We start from the raw sequence: 21285 nt of genomic DNA on the forward strand, positions 1-21285 counted from the left end.
CCTTTCCTCATAAGGGAGCTGTTCCACTCCCTTAAAATCTCTGTAGCCCTCCGCTCGACTCTTTCCAGGAGATCCCTGTCTTTTTTGCACCTTTTGTGCATTTGCTTTTTGTTTTCACTGGGTGACATAAAAATCATTGACAAAAGGCTTTGCGAAACTGTAAGGAGTTGTAACTACATTAAACCAAGAAACTATATATATAAAACGAAACTTAAACTGAAAAGTGAACATAACGATGTGATTTATAGGACTATAACATAGACTCCCAAGGGATGTGGTAGCAGTCTGTTCAAGTAGGATCTGAACATATGGGAACTAAATAGATGAAACCTGAATACATTCTATCTAAGCAAAAACTGTCCAGTTTCTTCTGTCATGACAGTATTCTCAAATGAACAGAACAAATATATTTTCTCACTGTTTCTCATTATTTCTCCATTTGTTTTCACATGGTGTGTGAAGTATGTTCTAAAACAATTTCCCTTGATGACTGTTATTTGTTACTATGCAAAGTAAGCAGTTTAACAGTAGGAATGTTGTCCTTCAATTAACAACTTTACATTTAGGTCATTCACAGATGAAAAGAATGTCATTCTTTTGTACAATTAAACTAGCAAATGCTGAAGAGTTCATAAGTTCATAAGTTCATAAGGTTGGAAAGGACCTACAAGATCATCTAGTCCAACCATCCTCCTATCACTATCCCTACCCAACTACTAAATCAAATCCCTTAGCACCTCATCTAAACACTTCTTGAACAGCGCTAGGGATGGTGCCTCAACCACCTCCCTAGGCAGGCCATTCCAGTGCCTGACCACTCTTTCAGAAAAAAAATGTTTCCTCAGGTCTAATCTAAATCTTCCCCGGTGCAACTTGTGGCCATTCCCTCTCGTCCTGTCGTTATTTATCAGGGAGAAGAGGCCCACCCCCTCCTCACCACAACCCCCCTTCAGGAAGTGGTAGAGTGCTATAAGGTCTCCTCTGAGCCTCCTCTTCTCCAGACTAAACAATCCCAGCTCCCTCAGCCGCTCCTCATAAGACTTGTGCTCCAGACCCCTCACCAGTTTTGTTGCCCTTCTCTGAACACGCTCCAGGGCCTCAATGTCCTTCTTGTAGTGAGGGGCCCAAAACTGAACACAGTACTCGAGGTGCGGCCGTACCAGAGCTGAGTACAGGGGGATGATCACCTCCCTGCTCCTGCTGGCTACACTATTTCTAATACAGGCCAGGATGCTGTTGGCCTTCTTGGCCACCTGGGCACGCTGCCGGCTCATGTTGAGCCGAGCATCAACCAACACCCCCAGGTCCTTTTCCTCTCTACATTCTTCAAGCCATTCTGCCCCAAGCCTATAGCATTGCATGGGGTTATTGTGGCCAAAGTGCAGGACCCGGCACTTGGTCTTATTGAACCTCATCCCATTGAGCTCAGCCCAGCTGTTCAGCCTATCCAAATCCCTCTGAAGGGCCTCCCTATCCTCAGGCAGTTTGACACATCCTCCCAACTTGGTGTCGTCTGCAAACTTACTGAGGGTACACTCAATTCCCTCATCTAGGTAATCAATAAAGATATTAAACAAGATGGGCCCCAAAACTGACCCTTGGGGGACACCACTCGTAACAGGACGCCAGCTGGACTTAACTCCATTAACCACTACCCTCTGGACACAGCCCTCCAGCCAGTTCTCCACCCAGAGAAGAGTGAACCTGTCCACACCACGGGCTGCCAGTTTCCTTAGGAGAATACTGTGGGAGACCGTGTCAAAGGCCTTGCTGAAGTCCAGGTAGACTACATCAACAGCCTTTCCCTCATCTACCAGTCTGGTCACCCAGTCATAGAAGGAGATGAGGTTGGACAAGCACGACCTGCCCTTGCTGAACCCGTGCTGGCTGGCTCTGATCCCTTTATTGCCATGCACGTGTCGTGTGATCTCCCTCAAGATCATCTGTTCCATAACTTTCCCTGATACCGAGGTCAGGCTGACAGGCCTGTAGTTCCCTGGGTCTTCCTTACGGCCTTTCTTGTAAAAGGGTTTCCTGTTCTCCTTTACAGCAGTAGCCAGTCTAAGTTCAAGCTGGGCTTTTGCATTTCTAACTTTCTGCCTGCAGATCTTGGCCAGTTCTCTGTAGTCACCCCAAGTAGCCTGACCCATCTTCCAGAGGACATAGACTCTCTTTTTCTCTCGGAGTCTCAACAAAAGATCCCGGTTCATCCACACTGGTCTTTTTTTCCTCCGGCTTGACTTACAGGACTCCGGGACTGCTCCGGGACATCCGGGAGTGATGTAGACAAGGCACTTTTCAGTAGTGGCCAGTGACAGAATGAGGAGCAACGGGCACAGGCTGGAACATAGGAAGTTCCACACCAACACGAGGAAGAACTTCAGTGTCAGAGTGGCGGGGCACTGGAGCAGGCTGCACAGGGAGGTAATGGAGCCTCCATCCATGGAGATATTCACGACCCGTCTGAACTCCTTCTCCCTGTGCTTTAGCAGGGGGTTGGATTCCGTGATCTGCTTCTCCCTGACGCCGAGGCCAGCTCTGCCCTTTCCGAGAGTTTTGCAGCACGCTCAGCAGCAGAGGGAGCTCCAGGAGAGCGCTTGGGGCGTGCTGCCACAGTGCAGAGCTGCTCAGGCAGGTGGGGCAAGGGGCCGAGGCCTTCGCCGGAAGAAATAACACTTTCCAGGCGTGCACCGAGTAAGGAGCTACTGGGCAGGCTGTTCTCGGAGGCTGTAGTTGTGTTTTCAGTATTTTGCCTGAATTATATCGCCCTCCCGTAACCCCAAGAGATATAAAATCTAATCAGAAAGAGCGGTGATGCACTGGCATAGGCTGCCCAGGGTGGTGGTGGAGGCACCGTCCCTTGAAGGTGCTCAAGAAACATTAAGATGTGGCACTGAGGGGCACGGTGGGATGGGTTGGTGGTTGGACTGGGTGATCTTGGTTATCTTTTTCAACTTTAATGAAAATAAGTCTATGAAAGTGGGTCATTTCTGAACATCAGAATGAGTGGTTTCCCCTTCAGGTCTATGAATATATAAAAAAGTAGTTATTACAGACAGTCTTAATCAGTGATGAGCTAAACATGTTTTATGTATTCAGATGGTTAGAGAAACAGCTAAACATGGGAGAAAACAAAGCTGCACGATGAGAAGAAGCATTAGATTAACTTCTTAATTCTTAAACTAACCCTACGTACATGTTTGATCCTGCAGACCCTGTGGCATTCTGTGAGTTGCGTTCAGTGGGATCCTGTGCCTGCAGAACACCTTCACAGGGAGGACTATCGCAGGAGAGTGTGGAGATCTGGGATTTTGGTATCCTCTCTCCTTGGCCTTGTAAGTACCAAATTATGAAGGTGGTTTGGATGTTGAAGAGGATTTTACACTAACAACCTACAACTATCAATCAAAGAAGGGGCTGGAGGCTGGGTGGCTTCCAGTCTGGCCCTCAGACTGAACACCAGAGCTGAAAATATCACAACTTCCTAGAGGATGCAGAGGCACTTAGAATAAAAATCAAACAAACAAACAGATTTTCTTATTTTTTTGCCAGTGATTGCACCGTAACTGTTGCTTCCAGTGCAGCTAATCCTATAGCTGTAGTAGGTTTGCCAGCTCTGATATGTCTTCATGATTTTCCTAATTATTTTCTTAAAACTATGACTGATGAAGTCAGAGGAGTAAAGTAAAAACACCACTTTTAGCTTTTAATAAAATCGATTTTCTAGCTCTCAGCGGGTGGAGAAAGGTGTATAAACATGACCCAAGGTTCATGAAACAGAAAATAAAAAAGAAGGGTTTAAAAGTATTGTGTGTTTTAAATTCATGACTTGTAAATCAGTTTCATTGTATTACACTGTTTAACTCATGACACTGACATTTAAAAACTCCTCCGAATCCAGTTCTGATTCCTGGATGGTTATTCATCGGTGTAAAAGTGCAGAATTGACAACAAAATACCAAAAAAAAAAGATTGAAATGTTCAGGAAAGAATCTGGTTATACTGGGACAGAGGAGGGTGAAGTGTGTGTATCTCAGAGAGGTGGTGACATATTTTGAATTCCAAAAATAACAGAGAAGCATGATGAACAGAATCACTTCACTTGACAGACATCAAGATAAGTAGGTACAGATCATTTCTATCTTGTAAGAGAGACAGACAAGAAAAATAATGTGTTTTTTATTACATTTTGGGATAATAGAATTATGGAGATAAGGAGAGGGATGGGGGATCAATTCTATGCCAGTATCAAAAGCAGATAGATCTGATGGCCTGATGGCGATAGCTCTGTCAGCTTGGCCTTGCTCCCAGAAAATGAGAGAAGAGTAGACAGAGCCTTCAGCTCATAAAATATTGATGAAGCTTAGCAGCAGTAATAATAATTAATGCCAGTCAACATGGGATTATGAAAAATAATTCCCATCAAATAAATGGATATTTCAAAAACAAGATAGCAAGTTTTACTGATTAAGTGCAGGTATTTTGCTGCTTCTGTGACCAACTGTCTAGCTAGAATGTTGCATTTGATTCAAGAGCCAGGAGAGCATAAAATCAATCTGGTTCAACATGGCTTCAGTGAAAACCATGCACGCTAATCTTAAAATAGCTGTAGAAGAATAATCCTTAAGCAGTTCATTCTCAAAGAGATTCTGCAGGGACTGGGTGTTGTCTTCTGTTGTTTAATATTGTGCTGGGCTGTTTTGTTTCGAGCCATGCCCCCGAATAAAACCTCCAGATAGCAAGCTTTCAGCTGACACAGAGATTGGAGAAGTGGTCAGTTACAGGAATTGCTGCCAAGCTCTGATTAAATTGTAACATCTGGTAAGCAGAGATCCGTGCAGAGCTCGCTTTTCCCTGCATTCACTGTCTGTTTCACAACAGAGGACCTCGGGGTGGTGCTCTTCAGCCTGCAGACCTGAAGGACAATGCAACGTCTTTAAAAAAAAATAAATCCTTGGTCATCTTATAGTCTCACTGTCACTGAGAGACATTAGCCACTTGAATATGTGTATGTGCCATAAAGCTTATGAGCGTTTCTTGATTAACTTCTCATGTGTTGCAAATCCTGACCGCAGTGATTAAGCCCAAGGCAGATCAGACTTAGAGCACCAGTGATCATGTTGTGAACACAAGTAACTGAAAAAACCTGGCGTAGCAGTAGGGAGTAATCAGCTGCAGATGGTCTTTCCATATGTCTGTGTGGCAAAATACATAACAAGATTCCTAGATCCACAAACAGGAAAGATGTGAGGCAGAGAGCACTGCTTAAGCTACTTGGCTCCTGTGCTCTCTCAGTTCTGTAGTCCTGATAGCCACAACTAGAAGGAAGAACCATGATGTGAGCAAACAGCTGAAGTGTAGCTCATCACACCTGAGTCTAAGAGCTCGAAGCTGTCCAGCTTATCCAAGATAAGGGATGACTTAATCACAGTTGGTCAGGCTAGACCTAGAAAAATATCTAGCAGCCAAAAGGGGATGTAGGCAGACTTGGAGCATCGAGATTTTGGTCTGAAAAGATCCCTGTTCAGAAGCTGCCTAATCCTGCAGGAAATTAAGCTTTTTGGGGCACTTTGCTGTTGGACTGCAGAGGTCCTCAGAACCTTCTGTTCTGCTTCTGTGCATGCCCTGAGCTGTTCTGGTCTCCTATGTCTGCTCCTTATGGGACAGATCAGGATCCTAAATGCAGGCAGAGGAGTACTGCAGTACTCAGTAAGCCTCCTGAGTCCACCATGCACCACTCTTTGCAGCTCTGTGTATGTGTTCTGCATTAAGCAGCTCTGAATGGAATCAGCCCACGAGCAGAACTTATTCTTGCTTTTCCCAATTGGAGGCAAGCTACTTGGCCTAAAGCAGAGAAAAGCAAATTTGGCAGAAGAGGGCTCACAGAGTAAGGCATCATGAGAATGAAAGGCTGGGGGATGGCACTCGGCAGATTCTGACTCAGGGCAAATAATAATAATAACAACAATAATTAACAATGAGAGTAATTAAGCAGTGAAAGACCATGCAAAGCTCTGTGGTTTGTTGTTCAACAGGGAATGTTTTACAACAAAATATCTTTTTCTCAAAGAGATGCTTCCGTTCCAATGGGAGTGAATTAGGTCAGGGGAGTTCTCTGACCTGAGGTAGGTAGAAGATCACACAGATTACCCAGATGCTCCCTCTGGCCTTGTGACTAATTCACTTTTGTACAGCTATTCCTGATGTAAATGAGATGGGCTCAGACCTGTGCTTGCCCTCAGGAGCTTAGGAACTAATTATGTTTGTTGTATCAACCCATTAGATACTCATAGGCTGCGCATAGACTTCTTAGACTGAATTATGCCTTCGCTCTTTGAACATTATCAAAACCTTCAGATCTGGCATGTTTCAAGGTCTGCCACCATTACTCCTTCTCATGCTTTCTGTGGTTGTTCCTTGCTAACAAACCACAAACTTTTAATATGTATGTGCTGCTGGTTTCGGTTGTTCCGTGGATTGAAACTATGGTGACTGACGTCACCCCAATATTTTACATTTATCGTACTTCTGTTGAAACCCTTTATTGCTAGATTTAAAAAAAAATAATAATGTTTCAGACCTCATAAATTAACTTGGTTCAAAAAAACCCTAGCAGCCCACATTCCTCCAGAAGATGCATAGCAGCTGGCTGATGGAGAGCCTGCAGGCTGCTGGTGCCTCCACACCTGCAGTGCCTGCAAAGAAAGCTGGTCTGTCATCTCTTCCAGCGAGCGAGATGCTCATGGAAGGTGGGATGTGATGGAGAGGCACAAAAATAATGGCAAATGCATAAAGCACCTGGATTCAGCGCAAATGAGCTGTTTTGCTTGGAGCTGGCTCTGAACTACCCTGAATTTTCCTAGGGTGAGGGTAGGTAGCCAGACTCTTGCTGTGAAAACCTCAAGTCTGTAAGTCCTTTGAAGTCTTGGAGCAGCTGGCTCATTTCTTCCTTACCACTTTAAGAACAAACAAACAGCTGGGAGCTTGTTTGGGAAAAAAACTTGTCCTGAGAGTTTGGAGATGCCACCTCTATCTTCCAGCTGCAGTGATGTTCTATTCATGCCTAGGGGGGATGTGAACGTCATTTGGGTGTCACCTTCATGTCTTCATCCTGAGCAGCTCTGGGGGAGCCCAGCACACCACAGCTGCAGGAATATACAGAGCTGTCCCAGAGCCCCTCTGTTCACTCACTTTTATCCACTGCTTTGCATTCTTGCTGTGCTGGCTGTGCATTTAATGTATGAATAGTCGTGTTTTCTATGACTGTTATTCAGCACCTTCGTACTTTTGCTGGAAGCAGGGCAGAAGAAAGCAGGGTGGGGAAGTTTTTAGTTAATGAAACAGTTATTATTTGCTGACAAGATCACTGAGTGTCTTATGAAGAGGGAACTTGATCTCCTTCCAAGTAACTAAACAGGAATTTGCACTGCAGTATGTGTGTGAAGCACGTGTGTTCCAGAAAAAAAAAAAGAAAAAAGAAAAAGAAAAAGAAAAAGAAAAAAAGAAAAAGAAAAAGAAGAAAAAAAGAAAAAGAAAAAGAAAAAGTAAAAAAGAAAAAGGCATGTAAAGCCCCATTGCCTAGAGACTTCAACATCTGTTAGGACACATTATTGCTCACAGTGTCTGCGTTCTTTATGATGACTTGGCTCTACCTCAGGGCCAGTGAAGCAGTGCAGGAACATGCTGCCTACTAGAGCCACCTCATGGGAACTCAGTCTCGTGGTGGCCCCTCTCAGGTACTTCAGGTATTCCTCACTCATCTTCTAGCCTGGACAGATAAATTCATCATGAAACAGGTATGCAAGGAGCATGTTCCAGCTGGCTGGGATTTTCCAATACAGACATTGTCGAGGCTATCACCACTGGAGCCCAGGACAGAACATGAGCAGTTCAGGTCTCTGGGCTCTGAGAGGCATTTGGGGGTTCCCGAAGGAGGGCTGGACTTTGATTTCTGCTCCTGCCAAGTGGCAGTCACTTAACATACATTCAGGTGTTGCTCCCCCACCAGGTCTGCAGCCCAACTGCCCCATCCTACCAGGGACTAGCAGGAGTTGGAGTGCCCTGCAGACACCCATGGCTGACCAGGCTGCTCCAGTGCTGCTGCTGACTGGAGTCTATCATGCTCCTTCCCCCCCCAGGATCAGGATATGGCCATGGGTTGAGGACACATGTATGTTGGCCAGGTAGGTGAGAGCATAATTTGGTGCATACCATCTCAAGCAGTGTCTGGGTTGCTGAAGCTGAGAAAGAGAAAACATGGATGAAAGCATGAGAAGAGCTAAATGTCACGGCTCCAGGGAATCGCACACACACCCCATGTGCTCAGGGGCTTCCAAAACAGCCTCAAAAACCTGCCTCAAAACGAGCAGTGAGTAAGTGGCGAGAAAAGTACTGCTTACATAATTCTTTGGCAGCAAGATGGGTCAGCAGTTCCTGATGAAGAAGACAAACAGAATTTCTAAGAAATAAACATCACTGCTGCACCTTGTAAAGTCCTGCTTTAGTGAAGGGTAATACAGAAGTTTATGATGGGCTTATTGGTATACTTTGTCTTTTGTCCCCACAGCCCCTTCTCTGACCTCAGCCCTGTAAAACGGAGCATTCCTGCTATCGTATTTAAAATCATCTGCAATTCTTTGGCCATAATGCAATGGGATGCACTCATCTGTTTGCTTTTTTCTCTCTTCCACAAATGACCTCGTTTGTATTGACTAGCAAATCTAATCATCCAGCTCCAAGGAGTTACACAACTTGCAAACCCTCTGAGGCTTCAGCTGAGAAGCGAATCTTGCTTAACACCCCTGTGTTCACTTCTTAGTTCTGGTTTTCAGCTCCTTTGGCATCAGGGCTGCACTGTGCTTTTTACATACAAGCCAGATCAAACAGCAAAAGAAACACCGACCACAAAAGCTGCATTCACTCCACCTTGCAGGGCTTACTGAAATGAGCCCGGCCGTATTAAATATGAGATAAAACTCCCACGGGGAGCGTTAGTCTGAGTGATTCATATAAACACTTCAACAAGTCGGTCTTGGGTGAGCTCCACGGTCAGATAAGGTGGGTAATGGTGCACAACCAGCAGAGTCACTCTTATTTGGAGAGCACTGCTGATAGAAACATAACTGTTTCTTATTCTGCAAGGCAGCAGGACGAGTATTGGGTAACAGAAACAGGGTTTGGGTAAAAACGCGTGTGTTTTGTGTGGAGCTGCCTGTTGTGGTGAAACGTTCTTCTGAGCCCTTGATGTGGGCCATCTGGAAAGGAAAATCTACTCAGCCTCTAGAAAGAAAGCCAGGATTATGATCACTTTATTTTGCAGTTGACTTTCAAGGGAGATATTCTTATCTGGAGGAGGTCTGAAGGAAAGGCGAGTTGCAGGTATGTGGATTTAATATATGTTGATGAAGGCAGAGACAGGTGCTTTTTTTCCCCCCTCCATTCTTCACTACCTATTTTTCAGGAGTCATCACTCCAATCCGTCCTTCCTGTTCGCTTTTAGCTTCCAACCACATTCTCTGCACTGGGCCTGAGCCTCACCTCAGCACCAGAATAGCAGCATGCTGCAGGGCAGTGGGAAGGAGAAGTACCAGCAGTCCTGGGCTTGGGGAGAACCATTCTATAACACCGAACTCTTTATCATCTGAAAAAATGCCACGTGTCAGAGCTCACACCTGCATGTCTTTTATTGGTGACTTCCACCAGAGCAGATCTCTTGGTCTGCTTTGGCCCCAGCTTCCAGGCAGCTCCCCTGTCACAGCAGCATTGCCAGCTCCATAAGCAGCTGCTGCAGCGATGCTCCTAGGGTGGCAGCTGAAGCAAAGCAAGCTCTGGGAGTGCGGATCTGGGGAGCCAAGTTTCTGCAGCACTTCCAGATGTGAAGTGGAGGAGTTGTTTTATCCCATTTTTCAGATTGTTTTTTAAATTCTTTTACAGTTGTTTTTTTTTAAGCACGCCACGCACGCACACTGCGAACAGTTTGTACTGGTTGTTTGCACTCAGCTGCATGTTCCCAGTGGTGGTTTTTAAGTGTTTTTTTCTAGCTGAGCCTCAGCCCTGTCTGTGTGCTGGGACAGAACAACAGCAGAGGTTTTTTTTTTCCACTTCCCCATCGAAATTAAGGAAAACCATCCTGTGCTCACTCTGTGCCCTCTCTGCAGCTCCTGTACTGGCAGACCTCTCTGTCAGAAGGGCAGTCCATATGCTCAGTGAACCAGGAGGCAAAATTCCTGTTAACTTTCAGGAGGAAGGACTGCCCTGCTATGTGATTTTGACCAGCTATTCTGACAAGGAGCACTCTGGTGAGATGCTGAGTAACTTCCCAAGTGCATGAGCACTAGATAGAGAGATCAGAAGCCACTGGAGTGTGAGGGGTTTGTTCCTCCAGAGCAGCAGGAGCTTGGACCAAAGCCCCGGTCTCCATGTCAGCACACTTCACTGGCATTTCAGCCTCTCCCTAGCATGCAGCATTTCTCCCATTTTGTCCTGCCTGTGGTTTCAAGGCACCTCCTTAACAACTAGAATAGAATCACAGAATCGTTATGATTGGAGAAGACCACTAAGATCATCCTAGTGCATCCACACTATGCCCACTGCACATCCCTCAGTGCCACATTTATACTGTTCTTGAACATCTCCAAGGACTCTGCTCTCTCTGGGCACTGTTCTTTGCAAAAAGACATCCAATCCTGCACTGTTTGTTGGGGAGTGAAATGCGATGGTGACGCGGAGGAGAAGGGGTGAGCTACGAGAGGAACTAAAGAAACAGTGCAGTCTGTCAATGCTTCTTTTCAGGTGATAAGAGATGAGTGTGTTGATTCCCTGGTGGCTGCTGCTCCTTCTGGTCAGTTTTGGCTCTCCTGCGCCCAGGTTTTCGGTGCGTATCCCTCAGCCAGTGTCTGTACAGCTTCTTTGTGATATGCCAACAGGTTACCATTTCCAGCCATGTAGGGACAAGTGCTCCCTATAGATGATGTGAGACTGCAGGAGCTTACAGCTAAGGAAAGGTTACTCCTTCTGCCCTGATAACAAGGGTTTCACAGCAGTAAGAGCTGGGCAACTCTCTTCATGGCTGGACTGACATTGCCAGGAATTAGAAACAACAAAAAAAGCCCTTTCAAGAAAAAAAAAGGATTTTATGGCCAGTAAAGACATACTCCCTTCTATTTCCTCAAGGAAAACTGTCTTCTTTTTATTCACTGCAATTTAAAAAGCAGGAATAGAGGAGCTAGACATAGTCTGAAGCAATCTGTTTTCATCTGATGAGCCAATCACTCTTGAGCCAGCTCAAAGTGGTACAGAGTTTGGCAGAGGTGAGCCCAGAGCTGCCTGCAGCAAGTCCTTGTGTGGCTCCAACCTGGCAGCACTCCTCTGAGGGGGAAAACAAACAAATGGAGGAAAGGAAGCAGGTGCTGGGCAACCACGTGTTGGCACGCTTGGCAATCTGCTGTCCTGCACAACTGCTGTTTCTCTTATGCCTAGAACTGGACCTACTCTGATGTCACTCCAACCAACTTGCTCAGAGCAAAACCAGTACCTGATTCTTATGCACACCTTTGCTCGGCTGCCTTGGAAGAGATTTTGCTCTGTTTTGTTGATGTAGGTAATGGAGTAACATCAGCCACAGGCTAGGTCGTTGCTGAAAGTCCCAGCCAGTGTGGGCCAGATTCTGGTCTTGATTATAGTAAAGCAGCACTGAAATTACTCCACTTATCCCAGTAGGCTCACTGCTTTACAGCTTTTATCTTCCAGTTTTACAAGATGTTTCTGTAACCTTGCTGGTTTGGCCTGGCTGCAGTGCAAGAACAAGGATTTTCTGCTCTTATTACCCTCAGCAGTTTCACAGTCTGCAGAACTTTCTTTGATTTCCTTAAATGAGCTAAATGACTTTTGTCCAAAGCAATTTCTACATATCTGATGGTATTCTGTAATGCTCAGATCGGTGGAAAGACCATTGCAAGAAACCACTTTTCCCTGGGTACAACTCAACAAGCCGTGCTGGAGGACTCATACTTCTTAGAGAGGGGCTGCCATCAAATCATCTTGATCCACAGAGGCAGAGCAATGTGTTAGGGTCAAGAGGAGACAGACACTCATTCTCTCTCTGCCTCTCTGTTCCTATCACTGATTGAAGTGTGCTTTTTTGTTCTTTCTTTTCGTCTGCGCCCCCTCCCCCACAGGAAAATGATATTTGTCTCCTAGACAACAATAAATTGAGACAAAGGTTAAAACATCTTCAAGATTTACTCTACTTATATGAACTGCAGCTGAAGGACATCCTGGATAACACTTACCACAGGACAAAAAGTGAGCTGTTCTCAGGGAACAGGAGGATGCAGCACGAGGCACTTCTACCCACAACCAGTGGAAATTTGATAGTCTATGACCAAGGTACATTTTACATTAGTATATGTGGAAATGTCAGCTTGCAAAAAAATTCAGCTCTGTCTCGCATCGTATTTTATTCCTGCTAAAAAATTTATTCAGCTTTTGAGATGTTAAAGTGGATTGTGTTTTAACATGCAGCTAGGTACATGGATGGAGAAGGGCAGGCTGTAGCCTTGGTGCCAGGAGGCTTCCCTGGGGCTGGGTTCACCTGGCCTAGCTTTAGGCAGGCACCACCCAGCTACTACTCAGCTATCTGCAGCTGGGCTTCCACCCAGAGGCACTGGTGCAGAGGAAAAATCATGCTGCAGCTCTTCCATTGGATCTGCTTTAGGCACGTGCTGTAGAAGATGGGATGCAGGCACTGAAACCTGTCTGAAAGAAACCAGCATCCCTGCTCCTCGGCTCTGCGTCACTTCTGCTGTGTGGTAGTACACACGCACACTCTGTCCCTTGCTGTCACTTCAACAATACTGTCATACCTTGAATCACAGGCTGTGGCCATGACTCAGCTGCACATACCCCTTGGCATTCCCTCATGTAACAAACTGATGCCATTCTGCCCAGATTGCTCTGCACTGTATAACAGGAAGAGGACCAGAAGTGGCTACTACCGGGTCAGGCCCAGGGCAGACCAAGAGCCTTTCCTGGTGTACTGCGACATGTCTGACGGCGGTGGGTGGACTGTAATTCAGCGACGGAGTAACGGCAAAGAGAATTTCAACAGGTAGGTGCCTTGTGGTCCCATCAGCAGGGCCTTCAGTGAGACCCCCAGCACCCACCTGGTGGCAAAACCCAAGGATTGGGAAGTGGGATATGCAAGATAATAGCGACGGTCACTCCTTGCGTTAGGGCGATGTGTGGGTATATACTGGTAGCAGGAGGCCATTTTCAGGATGGATTTATAATGCCTTTTCCATGGTTGTCTGCATTTGTGAGCGTGCGTGCATGCATATTTGTATGAAGCAGTTCAATTGGAAGGGGCCCATCCAACTGCCTGATGGCCTCAGGGTTAACCATGAGCATTACAAACGGGACTACCCAAATGCCCCTTAAGCTCTTCCAGTGTTTGACAACCCTTATGGTAAAGAGCTTTATACTTGGAAAAAATGTCCCCGTGAAAATTAATTATAGCACACAGAGTTTTAGGGCATGTCTACTGCCTCTTAAATCAAGGGCAACCCATTGTAAAGCTACACCGTCTCTAAGCTAGCCTGCCCAGGTGAGTGTAGCTTTCTAGCCATGGTGGCTCAACTCTTAGCAAAGGTGGATTTATGTCAGTGAAAAGCATCCTAAAGAGCAGCGCTGACTACTAAGTAGGTCAGGCCGAATTAAAATCCCTACCAACAACCTGAGAGAGGCAACAAAGAGGGTTAAGTAAACTGGAAATAACAATACAGAGGAAGTATATGTGGATATCAAAGATAGCTCAGAAATAAAAGAGGTTTTAAGTTAATGACATGATGAGAAGAATGTAATAACATAAGATTTATCTTAAGAACAATGAAGCCAGAGGATTCTAGGGAAAAATAAGTATGTATCTTTAAAGGACAAGTTGCCCTGAACAGTGACACTGTAAAGAAACAGAAGTGAGAGTGGTCAATGAATTAAAAATAGATTTCAGTGGACCAGAAGCACAAAGCAGATCCAGATGTTTCCCTTCCAGCTTCATCCAGAAGCTTTTGTTTGCAGCTTCTGTTCGTTTTCAGATTCTTCACTGCATCACTTTATTCATCCAAGACTGTTCTTTATATTAGACTGCATGCGTCACTGACACTCGTTACCCACATATGCTGAAATTGATATTTGTATCTACTGCAGGAAATGGAATGATTACAAACTGGGATTTGGGAAATTCCAGGGCAAGAATGATGAATTCTGGCTGGGCAATGACCACATCTATGATCTGCTTGCTAGAGGTGCAAGTATTCTCCCTCCACAGATTTTTCCAATTTGCCTGAGGTGGTTCATCTAACAGTAGTCCACTTTGTGCTTAGGAGAGAGCTCATTAAAGATTGACCTGATGGACTGGCATGGGGAGAGACGTTATGCAGTATATGAAAACTTCCAGCTCACCAATGAACAGGTAGGGAATGGAGAGAGCAATGACTTCTTGCTTTATCCATGCAGTGTCAGCCTTCAGCTTCGATCCTCTACTCTGCTTTAAAGGAAAACAGTGAAGGCTAATCAATGCTCTGAAAGAGCAGTTTTAAGCTCCTGCTGGAGGAGAAGTAACTGTAGCACTAAGTGCTACGGGCAGAGAAAGACCAAGGATGGGCAGATCACTGTACTTTCATGTTTGCCTTCTATCTTTAGGCAGCAAACTGCTCGATGCAGGGGCTGCACCTCTGAACCCCACGTGTAAGTAGCCCAAACACCCTGCATGAACCAGTTCTAGCCCTGCTTTCATCACTGCTCCAGAAATGTATACAGTATGTTCTGCTTCTAATTAGAGCTTTCTTATGAAAGGCTTTTTTCATAAATAAAAGTTTTTTCATAAATAATTATTTTATTATTTCATAATAAAATATGATATCAGGAAAGCTCCACATCACAGAAGTAATCGTCCGTCCCATATCAAATGTTTCTCAAATCTGGTAGCTGTACACAGATTGTTCTGTCAAGAGTTTCTAACAGACCAGGACCATTAAGCTAAAAATCAGATGACTTCTGGGTCTTAGAGGAGAAAAAAGCCCTACAGGAGTTGTTCTAGTTCAACCATGTCCAGTTGATGAAAGCATCTGCTTGGCACAGTTTGCTCCAACAGGTGTTGTGAACAATGAGCCTGGCTGAGCTTTCCAGCTTGTCGCATAGTGTATCAAATGATTCATGAAAACCAGTAACACCTGAAGCCCTTTGTACCAGCACTTGTACAACAGAAGGGCTACTAAAATGATGAGGAGACTGGAGCATTGCTCATATGAGGCAAGGCTGGGGGAGCTGGGCCCACTCAGCCTGGAGAAGATGAGACTCAGGGGGGGAAACTTATCCATCCTGGATAACGTGCCCTAGGGAACCTGCTTGAGCAGGGAGGGCGGACCAGGTGGTCTCCAGATGGCTCTTTCCACCTCAACCTTTCTGACATTCTGTAAATCATGAGGCAAAAAGTCATCTGTGACTTCATCGACCGCTTCTTTGACACGAGATACAGTGGAAGGAGAAAATCTGATCTCAAAAATAAGAGCTGACATCAAAGACACGTTTCACATCCCGTTGCAGGACAACTACAGGTTATGGTTTGGCACCTACTCTGGTAACGCCGGCGATGCTCTTTCTGGTGGGAGCAGTTTTGAAGATCAGTGGTCAGCCTCTCACAGAGGGATGCAGTTCACCACGTCTGACAAGGATCACGATCGATACCTGGCAGGCAACTGCGCGATGGAGAGCAGTGGTGGTTGGTGGTTTAACAGGTATGGAAAACGGTTGGCTCTACTCAGCCTGTGGAAGGATGAAAGGGTGTGGGTGGCAGTTCTGCCAAGAGGACCTGCCTGCCTTGCAGCACACGGAGGATGCTGTTGGCACACGCCACCTCGCACAGCTAAATCTGACACAGTCGTGCCAACAGGAAAACAAGCTGCTACTTTTGTTACGAAGCCAAGCAGGTCAGTTGCACTTGGTTTAAGAAAATAGGCCAGAAAAAAAGTAGAGGGGGAATGACTTGGAAGAGGAGTCTGACTGAAGGTTCCTTGGAAGTGCTTTGGATTATATGCAAAGAAAGAAAATAGTCACAGACACTGCAAGGGGAAGTGTGCACAAGTTGTTTTTTTTTACAGAATTTGTGAAGGGGACAAGCTATCCCTTACTCTTCCTGGTGATATACTTACCAGTTGGATATGCCCCCAAAAACACATAGGGTTGACCAGCCTCAGGTGTGTAGATATCCCACCACTGAGAGTTTTTCTACACTTTAGTGCAAGATGAGCCTCTTTTTTCTTCAGTCTAAGCCCCCACTGCATACAAATTGAAATCAGTGGAGTGTACATCAATAGCAAGATTCAAACTGATTGAAAGACATCTGCATTTTTAGGTGTCAATACATAGTTGCCTATACTTGAGCTGAAGCCCGTGCCACAAATCTCTATTCATGGAAATTAATCGTGTCCCTGGCCAGTACGTTCCAGGTAGCCAACAGGTTGTGTTATCTGACCAGAGTAGGTGCTTACTTTAGGGCAATCCACATATTTCCCCTGGCTCCACTGAGTGCATTAACCAGTTCTCCATGGGTAGTAGTAGGATATCAGATATCTAGTTTATTGCAGATGTGTCTAGTGTCTGAACCTGTCAGTGAATCGTACCCACAGTATTTCCAAATGAATGTTGTATGAAAGTTGTACGTTGTTGCAACAGCACAACATCCACCCAGGCTAAACACAATCTCCTTCCCTCCCCTCCATTCTTACAAGGTGCCATGCTGCAAACCTCAATGGACGATATTACAAAACAGGAAGGTACAACGGATCCCATGACAACGGCATTGTTTGGTCTACGTGGCACGGGGTGTGGTACTCGCTCAAATACTCGGCCATGAAAATCAGGTCTCCGTTCTTCGTTGACAGTGAGAGTGGAGATGGTGAGGATGGTCAGGGCAGCTGAAATCTGCTGCTCTGAGAGGTGAAAAAGTACAGGACGGAATGAATTTGTAAATCAATAGCCAGCTTTCTGCTGCTGTCAATTGCCAAAACTGCACTGTGGTAACTGTAGCTGCACCTGTTTCTAATAGCTGAGGGGAAAGCTGTGAGCTGTTTGAGCACAGCCAGCCAACAATCTAATGGGAAATGTACAGAAGAACCACAGTTTTCTTTTTCAGCAGTTATTGGGACTTCATTGTAGAGTGTTTCTGAAAAGCTCTCTGGATCTTGAATGATCAAGCATGTTCTTCTAGCTGCCTGCACTCCTCAAGGACTAGCCTAGCTCTTGCTCATCTTGATTGCAATGGTCAGTGCCTGAGTCCTGAGAACGTGAGAACAGAAACAATGAGGTGATAAGGAATTGGCCTCCATCTGATGTGCCCTCATGAGTGTTTTGATTTGGATTAACGGCATGTTTTTTAAGCAACTCTCTATGGACACCAAATGCCACACTTCAGTTTCAGAACACACCTGGAATGGAAAACCAAACCAGAAGATGGATATGCTCCAACAGCTAACAAGCATCCTGACTACTTCCAAGTAAGGCCACTTCAAACTGAGCCCCCACAACGTGGGCAGTGTTGATGCTGTGTTTCATTGCCTCCAGCTTCACTCTGCAGAGCCTCTTCTCTAGCATACTGTGGCATGCAAATGCAATCAGAGACAGTGCTGATAACGAGATTTAAGCCTCAGGTTTAAATTAGGCAGATTTTGCTAAATTTAAGATTAGCACGGATATCCTTGGGAGTTCATCAGCTGCATTCATGATCCATCTCTATGTTCTCATGTAATTTACCAGACAAATCATAGAAAAATTAAGAGTTGGAAGGGACCACTGAAGGCCATCTGGTCCAATTCCCCTGCAATGAACACCTACAGCTCCACCAGGTGCTCAGAGCTCCATCCAGCCTGACATTGGGTGTCTGCAGGGACAAGGCAGCCACCGCCTCTCTGGGCAACCTGTGCCAGTGCCTCACCACCCTTATTGTAAGGCTTTTTCCTTAGCAAAGGGGAATCAGAATGCAGAAAGTGATTGAAACACAAGGCACGCTGCATTCGCTGTCTCATCTGAGTGAAATGAAAGAGCATAAATGGCTGAAAGAAATGGAATACTGAAAATTTATTCTCCACAAGTTGTTGATAACAGCAAGTCAGAATGAACAGTAATATCAACTTGATGCAAATCATTTCACCACCGCGTTGTAGGATGAGCCTATTTTTTTTCTCATTTATTTGCTTTGAGAACAATACATGTTATAATCTGTATTATATCGCCGTACGTGTGAAATTAAACCATCTGAGTATGACTTACCACTTTGTAACTGTTTTTAAACAGTAGGAATTTGAACAGAAGTTTGGATGAAAACTTCAAGAAAGCACACAATGTGGGAATTCCATTCTCTGGTGCTTAGGCACCTTCTGTTCTGGGCAGTGTAGAGGGGTTTGCAAAGTAAACTTAGTTGCTGTCTCAAGCTCACCCAGAGACAACACAGAGACACAGGAATAGTCAGTGTATGGTTTGGATCCCCTGCTTTTTCAAGATGTAAATCCTGTTCTCACTTGCTCTAGACATCCCAGTGATTGCAAAAGTGAGCACCAGTGTGCAATGGGCCAGTGCTCCAGGGAGCACTTCCCTGAAGTCCATGCGTGGTGAGACCACATCATTGCCCTCTTCCCAGGAATTGGAGTGTGCCCACGTGGAAAAACCTTCACCTGTCTCTCTGCGATGCGCTTGCCCTTGTGAAGAAAGTGCTGCAAACAGTCAGCACCATTTCATTTTATGGAATCATGGAAGCATAGAACCATTTGAGTTGGAAGGGACCCTTTAGAGATCATCTGTTCCAACTCTCCAGCTGATCCCTGCTGCATTTTACAATGGTAAAATCAGTGCAAGGTTTTAACTGCGTGATGAGAACATAAGGAATCCCTTTGCATGTGATATAATGAGGCGGCCAGTGGTGTGGTACTGAGAGCAGCAAGGACAGTTTTTGTTTAGGGAGAAGACACAAAGAAATGTGAACAAATTCAGGTTTTGTTAAGGCTTTCTGGCAGGCATATGATGCTCAGGCTTCATTCTTCAGGGCTAGGGAAGCAGAGTAGACAGCAGAAACTCAGCCCTGCATGCTGGAAATCAGCTACAGCACCAAAGGGCCAGCACTAGTGGTTTGACAGATAGCTGAGCAGTCGGTTACCCATCTGATGCCAAACTACCAAGCAGCAGCAGTCAACAGGGCTTACTCTGACAGCTGTTACCCAGTCCAATCCTGCAACAGCCATGAGGGATGTAAATGCTCAGGAGTCCGTTATCCAAAGCCATTCGTGTCAGTACCAGTATTCTGCTTTTTCTCTCAGACAGAAAATGGGGTCAAGATCTGTCAGCCCGGGATGGAAGGGAGTCTGACTCATGCACCAGTGCCTTAGATTTGTGATGTCCACCTCATGCATTGCTGTCACCGGGGGCAGCCTGATGCTGAGAAGAAAGCTTTAAGGCCAGGCTGGCTGGGGCCTTGGGCAACCTGATCTAGCTCTTGGCCCAGTGGCTGGCAGCCCTGCCTGTGGCAGGTGGGTTGGAATTGATGATCTTTGAGTTCCCTTCCAACACAAGCCACTCTGTGATTCCATGATTCTAGGAAAGCGGGAGCTGGCTTAGAGCAGAGCTGCCTCTTTCTGGTGCTGGGAGCCCTTCGGAGACACAAGAGTCACAAGGCTTTGGGCAGAACCTCACAGCACCTAAAGCAAACCCTACTGAGTGTTTCAGAACCCTTTTAATCTTAATAAATACTGTAAAATGACACTAGACAAGCACTAGTTTGATCTGAGGACTACTGTCAAGCTCAAATACCTCCCACTGATGGTTTTATTAAGTCTTCCTGAATATTTTTGCACAGTACATTTGATCATCCATTTCTCCAGGGTCTCCTGCCTTACAAGACTGTAAATACATCTCGCAGCACTGTAGCTCTGAAGCTGACAGATCACTGCTTCAGGGCAAACGCGTTTCGCACAGCCAAGTTTACCTTAGCACAGGGGTGGTAAGTAAGCTAAGAGGTAATTGCTCTAGAGATCTGGTTTCCAGCTCACTGAAGTCACTTTAAAGACCAGTTACATTTGACGAGCTTTGGATTGATCCTCAAGCGTGGACATGTTCCGAACTGCTGTAAGCAGCACGCTGAGCTGACAGTTGGTGGTACAGCTCTGGGAAGAGGCAACACTCAGCACTGACACTCGGGCCCTGAGCTCCGGCAGCAGCTGGAAAACGTTCCATCGGCCGCAGACAGAGTTGACATCCCGCCTCCGCCCAGCACAGTGAGCCCTGCCGTACACATCACAGTGCTGTAAGCATGAGTGAAGGCTGACAGCTCTCTGCCTGAACCCACTTTCTCTCGTGCCATCCCCTGCTGCCCGCATCTTTTCTGTCCTCGGTGTGCCCAGCAGCACTCCCTGTGTCCCTGCAGACTCTGAGGAGGCGGCTGCCCCAACAAACACCACGCAAACGCTCTGAGTCATTCTCGCTGGCCCGAGCTCTGTCTCTGCTGTCAGTCAGGGTTTCGACCCAGCTCTGAATTCCTGCAGCAGTGCGTAATCGCTGATTCCTAATTCCCAATCTGAAATGGGACTTTCGGACTTCACCTTCAGATTCTCTGGGAATCAAGGGGTGTTGTCGAGCCCTTTTCCTTTTGTTTTTCAAACCAGGTGTTTGCCAAATAAATGCGTTCTTCACTGGGTTTGCCCGTAATTTATTTTGAACTTTCTCTAGCAGTGTTAGTGTCAATTAATTGATCCAGAAAACAAAATGCTCAGTAAAGGCAAAGATGACTGCAGAATGGGTGGGCAGTCTGACCTCTCCCACTGCCTGCTGTGGGTGTTCAAACACTTCAGTGACATTTCTGAGGCCTACAACTGGATCATTTTCTTTGACCCTCCCACTAGCATGCTCATTTCTACTATCTCCTACCAAATATCACAGAGTCACAGAGCTGTAGGGGTAGGAAGGGACCTCCAGAGATCACGGAGTCCAACCCCCTGCCACAGCAGCTACCTAGCCCAGGTTGCACAGGTAGGCGTCCAGGCGGGTCTGGAACGTCTCCAGAGAAGGAGACTCCACCACCTCTCTGTGCAGCTGTGCCACTGCTCTGTCTCCCTTATATCTGCACATCACTGCATTTTCTTGCTATAAATATTGGCAGAAAGAGACTATAACAGTAGTGAATGATGAAAAACACCCCCTCTGTTTCCTCTCCAAATGTGCAGTATGTGCTTCTTGCACTTTCACCCA

The 21285-nt window shown here is 45.9% G+C and overlaps 1 protein-coding gene across 1 annotated transcript; it reads left to right on the top strand.

Moving 5' to 3' along the window:
- Window positions 1–9176: 9176 nt before the first annotated feature.
- On the top strand, window positions 9177–17068 carry LOC136044775 (fibrinogen-like protein 1). The gene is made up of 8 exons (XM_065730297.1): window positions 9177–9378; window positions 10792–10873; window positions 12177–12387; window positions 12949–13108; window positions 14203–14300; window positions 14379–14467; window positions 15601–15791; window positions 16785–17068. Exons 2-8 carry the CDS (start codon window positions 10802–10804, stop codon window positions 16972–16974), a joined length of 1011 nt encoding a protein of 336 aa, XP_065586369.1. The 5' UTR covers window positions 9177–9378; window positions 10792–10801; the 3' UTR covers window positions 16975–17068.
- Window positions 17069–21285: the final 4217 nt, after the last annotated feature.

This window comes from Cyrtonyx montezumae, unplaced genomic scaffold (assembly GCF_038088225.1).
Source record: "Cyrtonyx montezumae isolate F1298 unplaced genomic scaffold, pur_monq_1.0 scaffold_12, whole genome shotgun sequence".
Taxonomy (NCBI): Eukaryota; Metazoa; Chordata; class Aves; order Galliformes; family Odontophoridae; genus Cyrtonyx; species Cyrtonyx montezumae.

Excerpts from the sequence above, each read along its gene's own strand:
- LOC136044775 (XM_065730297.1), top strand. The coding sequence starts at position 10,802 with ATGAGTGTGTTGATTCCCTGGTGGCTGCTGCTCCTTCTGGTCAGTTTT. Across the intron at positions 12,388-12,948 it reads TTTGATAGTCTATGACCAAG|ATTGCTCTGCACTGTATAAC; the intron begins GTACATTTTACA and ends CATTCTGCCCAG. Across the intron at positions 14,301-14,378 it reads CTATGATCTGCTTGCTAGAG|GAGAGAGCTCATTAAAGATT; the intron begins GTGCAAGTATTC and ends CTTTGTGCTTAG.